Raw genomic sequence first — 9,438 nt, forward strand, 5'->3', positions numbered from 1 at the left:
GGCCTGCGGGACTCGGCTGTGCGCACCCTTCAGGTAGGACCCTCGCCTGGACCCGACGGCCGGGCGCCCGATGCCCTGGGGCCGGGATGTAGACGGTGTCTCCCACCTTCTGTCCCTCCCAGGAGGTCAGGGACGCTCAGACCCTGCGGTCAGACCTCGACCTTGCCAAGGGAAGGGTGCCTTTGCAGGCCTGACTCCAGGAGGAGTACCCCGCGCCTTGCTTCCGGCGCCCTCCCCCCCCCTCGCCTGGACCCGACGGCCGGGCGCCCGATGCCCTGGGGCCGGGATGTAGACGGTGTCTCCCACCTTCTGTCCCTCCCAGGAGGTCAGGGACGCTCAGACCCTGCGGTCAGACCTCGACCTTGCCAAGGGAAGGGTGCCTTTGCAGGCCTGACTCCAGGAGGAGTACCCCGCGCCTTGCTTCCGGCGCCCTCCCCCCTGTCCGCCCTCCCCCCTCCATGCGGCCTCCGCGCACCTGGTTCCCTGGCCGCTCTTTGTAAAGTCGCGCCGACAGTCTCCCGCCTTCTTCTAGGCATTGAGGAGGCGGGGCCCCGGAGCTGAAGTACATGTTTTCTGCACTCTCTGCCCTTCGTGGTGGGGTGGGGGGTGAGGGGAGGGGCTTCAGTTTTGCAGGCTCTTCCCTCTGGTTGGGGCACGATTGTCAATGTCACTAGCTCTCTGGGTCTTGTCGAAGGTGTCAGATACATAGCATTTTGATCACCTCTTATTTGGGGCCTATTGATTGATATACATGTGAATATGATTGGCGCTTAAATCCTTGACATTGGTTCTTTTCTTTTTTTACTTACATGCAGATTTGTGTATATACCCAGATGGTTTTCATCCACTTTGAGTAGTTATCCAAAGAAGCCCATGACTTCTTACGTTCGATTTTCTAAAGAACAGCTAGCCATATATAAAGCTCGGAACCCAGGTAAGGAGTTGGGGGGCTTGTGCCCTTCTCTGATGTAATAAAGAGCTCACTGAGCAGTTAAGCCGTAAATTTGATGTACACTGCCAACCATCCCTTGACTGCAGGAACATAACCTTCTATTTGAGGGTCTGAAATAGCAGGTCTAACATATTTTTCACCAATTTGAAATGTTTTTGTTATTAATCCTCACGTGAAGATATTTTTCCATTGATTTTTTTGTTGTTGTTGTTTTTTAGGGAGAGGGGAAGGGAGGGGGAGAGACACAGAGAGAGGAAGATCAGAGACACATTGGTTGGTTGCCTCCCACACGCCCCCAGCCAGGGCCAGGATGGAGGCTGCAACCTAGGTCTGTGCCCTTGACCAGAATTGAACCCATGACCTTTCAGTCCCAGGGCCTACGCTCTATCCACTGAGCCAAACCAGCAGGGCAGAAATGTTTTAAATAATTAAGAACTAATGCCATAGCTGGTTTGGCTTAGTGGATAGAGCATCGGCCTGCGGACTGAAGGGTCCCGGGTTCGATTCTGGTTAAGGGCACGTGCCAGAATTTCGGCAGCCTATAAGGTGATTCTCATCATTGATGTTTGTATCTCTTTCCCTCTCTCTTCCTCTCTGAAATCAATAAAAAAATATTTTTTTAAAAAAGAACTAATGAAAGATATTTTAAAAATAGCAGCATGTAGAATACAAAGCAACTAGGGAAGAAGTTATGAAAAAGCTTCATTTTGGGCCTAGTTGCCATTGGCTTAGAGGACCACCATGAATCATTTTATCTCTTGCCTAGCCCCTTCTGCTACAGGGAATTTTTAATGGGAGTGACAATGAAATAACTTCTGTGGAAGTGTTCTGTAAACTGTAAAGGTCTATGCAAATCACTGCTAACGCAAGAGCTTTTGTACTGAAAGATTTCCAGGTTGGATGTTTGACGACTCCCTAGAAAGGCTATAGGGCCTTCATTTGAGGTTGTAGTGTAAGGATAATAACTAAATTAATAATAGCTAACTTTTGCTTATGATTTCTAAAGCCCATTCACAAACAATACATCACAGGGCACTTCTGAAAATCAAATGAGATATAATAAAAATTCTCATAAAGAATTGGCTTATGAGACATAATTAAGGGCTCACACCTTTTTAAAATGTAGGAGTTGAAATTAATAAGTGGTTTGTTAAAGCATTTATACCCTTTTTAGTTAAGATGAAGGACATGGGGAATAATGACTTGATTTTAGAAAAGTTTAGTTTGTTTGCAACTGGTATTTCTATAATTCAAATCCAAGATGGTGGTATATGAATCAAGCCTGAATTTTGTTCTTTATTCAGGTGTTATGAACTTAATTCCTAAAAGGCTCGAAAAAAATGTTTGACTGAAATATGAAGTAAAGAACTTGAAGAAATTGATTACTGAACTGCTTAAACTAGCAATCAAGTTCTGAGTACTGTTTTGGTGATATGTGATATACTCCTTGATTATTAGATAAAAGACTTTAACAATTTGGATAAAGCACTAAAGTTATATATTTATTTATTTATTGTTATTCTTAACCTGAGGATATTTTTCCATTGATTTTTAGAGTGGAAGGAAGGGGAGAGACACAGAGAGAGAAGCATCAATGTGAGAGAGAACATCAATTGTTTGCCTCCTGCAGGTGCCCCGACCTAGAGTCAGGGATGGGGATCTAGCCTGCAACTGAGGTATTGGCCTTGACCAGAATCGAACCCGAGACCCTTCAGTCCTTGCGTCGATGCTTTATCCACTGAGCCAAACTGGCTAGGATTAAAGTTATTTAAATTGGTTAAAGAAAAGCTAAATCATTGTATTAAGTTGTGTGTGGTATAGAGTTGCGTAATAAAACTTACTTTTAGAGCTGATGTGTTATGATTTCTTGGAAATCTTTAGAAGTTATTCATGAGACATAAAGTTGTGACATCTTTTCTCATTCCAATCTGTAGAAGCGAAAAATTCAGAACTAATTAAAAAAATCGCGGAGATATGGAGGGAACTTCCTGAATCAGAGAAAAAGGTAAGCATATAGGTTTTCAACATTGCTGGCCAGTTATTCTGCAGTTGTCGTGCCCTTTAAAGGACCAAATGACCCAGAGATGATTTTTTGTTGTTGTTTGTTTTTTAAATATCTATTATAAACAAAGGAACTTCATACCTTCTGATCTACATAAATGATGATAATATGGATGCGTGGGATGGTGATGAAGGGTTGGCAGCAATGTGAAATTGAAGGCTACTTGCTAGACTCTCAAGATGGTTAGCATGTAGATGATGAAAAAGTCATGATTTTGGTCCATATAATGTGATCCCAGAGCACATTTTCCACATGATAGTTCAGTCTGTCTTTATCTGAAGTCATGCAATTGTCTTTCCTTGGTAGCAACAGTTTATTGACTTACTGTTTTTATTTATAGATATATGAAGATGCTTACAAGGCAGACTGGCAGGCATACAAAGAAGAGCTAAACAGAATTCAAGAACAGCTAACTCCAAGTCAGAAAGTGTCTTTGGAAAAAGAAATGATGCAAAAACGTTTAAAAAAGAAATCGATATTAAAAAAGAGAGTGAGTATCATTGAAATATTCTTTTCCTTTAACAAAGAATTGAAATTTACATAACTATATGAATATAGGGAGCTTTCTCTTATTTTGATGATGTGTGTGGTCCTATATGGTAGAATGTCAGGTGTACTCTAATTAGGAACAATGGGATCATCCTCTTCCGCTGCTAGGGCCATTTGTCATTGAGCCTGTCTTGGAAACTCTTGTTGCCACTTGGGGATGTATCTGATTTTAAAATACATAGTTAGGACTGGCATGAAAGCTGTAGGAACAGCCAAATCTTGGATAGTAAAAATCTTTGTTTCTGAGTTTTGTCTAGAATAGCCTACTGATTTGAATTGTTCTAAAGGTAATAGTGAATGTGATTCTATATACTGCTGAATAGACTAAATTTATTAGCACGTCAGGGAAAAGTCCCTATTGTAGCTAATCAAATAAGTCCCTTTAAGATGAAATACTATTTTTTCTCATTAAAAACCCTACATAGGACCCTGGCCGGATAGCTCAGTTGGATAGAGCATTGTCCTGATACACCAAGGTTGTGGGTTCAATTCCCAGTCAGGGCACATTGGGAATTGAAATAAGAAGCAGCCAATGAATGCATAAAATAAGAGGAACAACAAATCGATGTTTCTTTCTCTCAAATCAGTAAAAAAAACCCCAAAAAACCGATATAGTTCAAATTTTGTGGTTCCTAACTTAAGTATTAATCCACATAAATTCCATCATTTGAAAATTAGACATTTTTGTATAAAACCAGTATTAGATTTGAAGTGGTCAGCTTGCTATCTAGTTCATATAGTATAGAAAATGATCATCAGAATTAAAACTATTTCTCTGAAAAAGTAGGTTAGAACCTTTAATGTCAGATGCCAAGATATATATTCCTGATCCTAATGTTTTAAGTCCCCCTAAGGACTCAGCCAATTTCAAGTCAGTAATCTAAGGTTGCTGATCCAGTTAGTAAAAGGATTGAGTAAAGTACCAATAGAGAGAAATACAGCCTCTGCCTTAGGGATGGTATTTGGAGGGGTGAGTACTAAAGTTTACTCTCCCTTTTTTCTTAATGCATGCAGCCAGTGCTGAGTGGAGAACACCAGAATGAGGATTAGACAGAAGGGGTTTCCCTTTCAAATATTTCTTGTCTTCCTTTCTCTCTTCTGGCATTCCCATTATGTTTTTGTTACACCTATTTTAGTTGTCCCATAGTCCTGAGTGTTCTGGGTTTTTTAACCTCATCTTTGTTCTCTTTATTTTTGGGTTTTCAAGGATTCTATTAATATGTCTTGTAGCTCAGATTCTTTCGTCAGCTGTGTTCAGTCTAATAAGCACATCAAAGGCATCCTTTATTTCAGCTACAGTGTTTTTGCTTTCTAGAATATATTTTTATTGATTTTTAGAGAGGAAGAGAGAGGGAGAGAAAGATAGAAACATCAGTGATGAGAGAGAATCATTGATTGGCTGCCTCCTGCATGCCCCACACCTGGGATCAAGCCCATTAGCCGAATTGAACCATAACCTCCTGGTTCATAGGTCAATGCTCAACCATGTCTGCTGGGCTTCTTCCTCTACTTTAGATACTGAGTAAAAAGAATTGAGCCCATGTCTCTTTTTTTATTTGCGTTTTGGTGATCACATTTATTGGAAGGGTTGGAGAAAATTAAAAATGCCATTTAGCTTAAGAATTTATGAGTTATGTACAAATAAACTCATTTCAGGAGCAGAAGAATCCTTGGTCATTTTTTAATATCAAAATTTATACAGGTTTCTCTTTGAATATCTTATACCTTTAAAGACACAATCATATAAAGTCCTAATTTCCACACAGGATATATTCTTTGTTTCAACCAACTCTCAATGGAGGGGCAACTAGCACAACACCATCTCCCCGGGCAAAAAGCATTGGAATATTCCGTTTTGTTGATTTATATATCTCTTCATATATTTCTTCATCAATTTCTATAGTAGTCACAGTTTCTCCCACATCTCCCAATATCATACTTAAACGTGATCATAGGCCTGGGTTGCAGATTCGTTCCCAGCCTGGTCGGGGTGTGTTTGGGAGGCAACTGATCCATGTGTCTCTCTCACATCCATGTTTCTCTCTTAGCCCATTTTTGGGGGTTAAAAATTGAGAGACATGCAGGGAAGGAAATGAAATGAGAGATTATTAAACAGATAGTCTAGTGTTCACAAGCTGTGGTGGAAGCATGTAGTAGTTTGGCCAAAGAAATGGTAGTGCCCTGTAAGAATGAAACTGGGATTGTCTTATTTTTTAAAAAAGATTTGTACATATGTGCTCAGTTATTCAGTTCATGGAGACCATGAAAATAATATGTAAAGGAAATGTAGGGAAAATAACTCAAAATCTATTATGTTTTTCAAAATAATGCTATCAAATTCTGACCTCACGAGGGAATAATCGCATACTTTATATAAGAACCGGAACATCCACATTAAAGAATATTCTGCATAATGCATAGTAGTGAATACAGTTTCTGTAAGTAAAGTCTCAGAGATGTTAAAACTGTATCTAACTCTTCCATTTTCACTCCTCAGGAGTTAACACTGCTTGGAAAACCAAAAAGACCTCGCTCAGCTTATAACATTTTTATATCTGAATGCTTCCAGGGAGCTAAGAATGGTTCATCACAGGTAAAATAGATCTGCATTTATTTTTTAAATGTTTATTTTAGTGTTAGAAATAATTAGACAGGAAATGTTAGGGGTGCTTTTGCTTCTTCTATCATTGTCTTTCTTGGTTTACTGATTCTGTTATAGAATCTTCCCCAGTAAGGGTACATGGGAGATTAGTTTTTAGAGTTCTTGCATGTCTGAAAATGTCTATATTTTCACACTTGATAGTTTGGGCATAGAATTGTTTCATGTTCTTTGAAAACTTAAAAAAAAATACTCCTTTTATAACTTCTGTATTGCTTTTGAGAAGTATAAAGCCATTTTGATTATTGGTCTTTTGAATGTGATCTGTTTTGTTTTTGTTTTTTTCTCTGTTCTGACTCTAGAACTTTTACTGTTTGTTTATGCATCTTCTGAATTGATACTCTAATTTTCTTGTCTTCTCTGTATTGTTTTTTCTTAGCCTTTTTTACCCTTCTTTCTGGGATACAGTATACATTTTCATGTAATCTCCCTGTTTCCAGCATGGTATCACCACCCCCTACTATACCTGGTATCCACTGAGTAACTCATATTTTACTGTTGTGAGAGGATAAATGTCCTACAATCTGCCCATAGTGGGAATTTAACCTCTTTATAAACACTTTCTATCAGGCCTCCTAACCGTACCTCTATTTTATACCTATCTGGTGCTGCCAGTTCCTGAGCTACCTCGGAATTCTACGTTGTAAAACACTTTGCATTTTTGGCTTCCCCACTGCTGGTTTGGGAATAGCTTTCATGAGTTAGGTAAGCCAGGAACCATGGCTGCATCTGCTTTTCAGCTTCCAAACTTTTGTGTTGATAGTGCTCTCTCCTGTTTTCTTTGTCTGTGTGGGTTTATGCCTTAAATTTTTTTGTTTATTCATTTAATGTTTTTTATTTTAAAACTAGAGGCCCGTTGCACGAAGATTCGCACAATAGACCTTTCCCCTGGCTGCTGGCACCGGTTTTCCTCCGGCACCCGGGACCCAGACCTTTGGTCCGGCCCCACAGCAAGGCTTGGCTTCTCCCCTCCCGTTGTGGCGACCCAGGCCCCCAGCCATTCCTTGAGCGGAGTCCTGGGTCAGTGGGAAGCTTGGCTTCCTCCGTCACCAAGAGCAACCCAAGCCTCCTGCTCGCTCCAGCTCCAAGGTCGCCGCCATCTTCAGGCGTCTTCAGTATTCACTCCGTGCCTCCGTATGCAAATTAAACGCCATCTTTGTTGGGTTAATTTGCATAGTCGCTCTAATTGGCTGGTGGGCGTAGTGGAGTGACACCAATTTGCATGTTTCTCTTTTATTAGTGTAGATAACAAATTTATTGCTCACAGTTTTGGAGGCTGGGAAATCCAAGGTCAAGGTGCCATCACAGTTGCCTACTGATGAGGACCCTCTTCCTGGTTCCTGGCTGGTGCCTTCTCAGGGTGTCCTCACGTGGTGGAAGGGCTATTTAATGGGGTTTAGGAGGGTTCGATATGGTCAAGGGCATATGCCTGGGTTGTGGGCTTGAACCCCAGTAGGGAGTGTGCAGGAGGAGCTGATTGATGATTCTCTCTCATCATTGATGTATCTCTCTTTCTCCCTCTCCTTTCCTCTCTGAAATCAATTAAAAAAAATTTATATATATCCCTAGCCAGTTTGGCTCAGTGGATAGAGTGCCCATGGACAGAAGGGTCCCGGGTTCGATTCTGGTCAAGGACTCATACCTCTGTTGCAGGCTTGATCCGGACTCCTGGGGGAGGCAACCGATCGATGTGTCTCTCTCACATTGATGTTTCTTTCTCTCTGTATCCCCCCCTCCCTTCCACTTTCTCTAAAACTCAATGGAAAAATATCCTTGGGTGAGAATTAATAAAATATATATATGTATAACTTTAAAAAATTTTTAAAAGAAAAAGATTATGAAAAAATTGAAAGCATTAAAGTAATTCCTTCCAAATCTAAGAGTCAGAGCAGTTATTTAATGATTAACTGTCCCTGAATATTAGAAGTGTTTATGAAGATCAGTTAAAAATGTTCAAAACATAATGGTTATGTAGTCTGAGGTACTATTTGGTACCTCTTTTTGTTGTTGTTGTTGTTTGTTTTATTTTTTATTTTTGTTAGATATATTTTATTGGTTTTTTACATAGAGAAAGGGAGAGGGATAGAGAGCTAGAAACATCGATCAGCTGCCTCCTACACAACCCCCACTGGGGATGTGCCCACAACCAAGGCACATGCCCCTGACTGGAATCGAACCTGGGACCCTTCAGTCCGCAGGCTGCCGCTCTATCCACTGAGCCAAACCGGTCAGGGCAGGTACCTCTGGTTTTGTCAATAGGAAAATAAAATTCATTCAAAGTTCTGCTCAGAAATAATGACCCTCTCTCCTTCACACTCTGCTTCTTCTGCCCCTCATTTGCCACCCACCCACCTTCCCTTTATTCTCTGTGCTCTGGGAGCAACAGCATAGGCAGCGTGTTGTGCACTGACTCTGACTCGTCTCTGCCTCTCTTCCAGCCATGGGGTCCCTGTATCCCTTTAATTTTATAGAAGAACCAAGCCTAAGGGAGGTAATAGGTCTTTTTTTCTGAGTCACTTAATTAAATTCAGCTAAGTAGAATTGAAGACTGGTGTTGTATTGTTCTTTTGACTACACCTAAACACTTTGGCACCCATTTTAGAACAAAACATTAAGCTACAAGAAGTTAGACTATAACATAATATACTTGAATATTAGTATTTCTGAATTAAAAAAAAGATAAATTTTATCTGCACAGTAAAGGAAATCATCAACAAAATGCAAAGCAATCTATCGAATGGGAGTAAATACAGGCAGTCCTTGGGTTACGTCAGACTCGATGTATGTCATTTTGTGGTTACGTCGCCATCTCCCATCCTATCTAATAAAAGACAAAAAGGGTAATTAACTGTATCTTCGCTACGCTTCCCATTGGCTAATCAGGGCGATATGCAAATTAATTGCCAACAAAGATGGCGGCTAATTTGCATATGTAGGTGCCAAGCGATGGAGCGAAGCCTCCTGGCCCTGGGCAGGTGCAGCGAGCGAAGACTGGTGCGGCAAGTGAAAAGCGAAGCCCTCAAAGAGCTAAGCCCCTCGCCCGCCGCGCCAGCACTGCCCCCGGCGCAGAGCTAAGTGCTGAGCCCACCGCGCCAGCACCGCTCCCTGCACAGAGTTAAGCGCTGAGCCCGCTGCGCCGGCCCCTCCCAGGCGAAGAGCGAAGGCCGGGGTTCTGGGCCCCGGGGGAAAACTGGTGCCAGCAGCCAGTGGAAGGGG

The 9,438-nt window shown here is 41.4% G+C and overlaps 1 protein-coding gene across 1 annotated transcript in view; it reads left to right on the forward strand.

Moving 5' to 3' along the window:
* Positions 1 to 4: 4 nt before the first annotated feature.
* The window catches only part of TFAM (transcription factor A, mitochondrial), a gene marked incomplete at its 5' end in the record, with an annotated part of 16,120 nt that continues 6,686 nt past the window's right edge, over positions 5 to 9,438 (forward strand). The window contains 5 exons of the mRNA XM_005865137.2: positions 5 to 33; positions 816 to 934; positions 2,887 to 2,957; positions 3,355 to 3,504; positions 6,061 to 6,156. Coding sequence (XP_005865199.1) covers positions 5 to 33; positions 816 to 934; positions 2,887 to 2,957; positions 3,355 to 3,504; positions 6,061 to 6,156 — 465 coding nt within the window. The remainder of the gene's footprint in view (positions 34 to 815; positions 935 to 2,886; positions 2,958 to 3,354; positions 3,505 to 6,060; positions 6,157 to 9,438) is intronic.

This window comes from Myotis brandtii, unplaced genomic scaffold, assembly GCF_000412655.1.
Source record: "Myotis brandtii unplaced genomic scaffold, ASM41265v1 scaffold196, whole genome shotgun sequence".
NCBI lineage: Eukaryota > Metazoa > Chordata > Mammalia > Chiroptera > Vespertilionidae > Myotis > Myotis brandtii.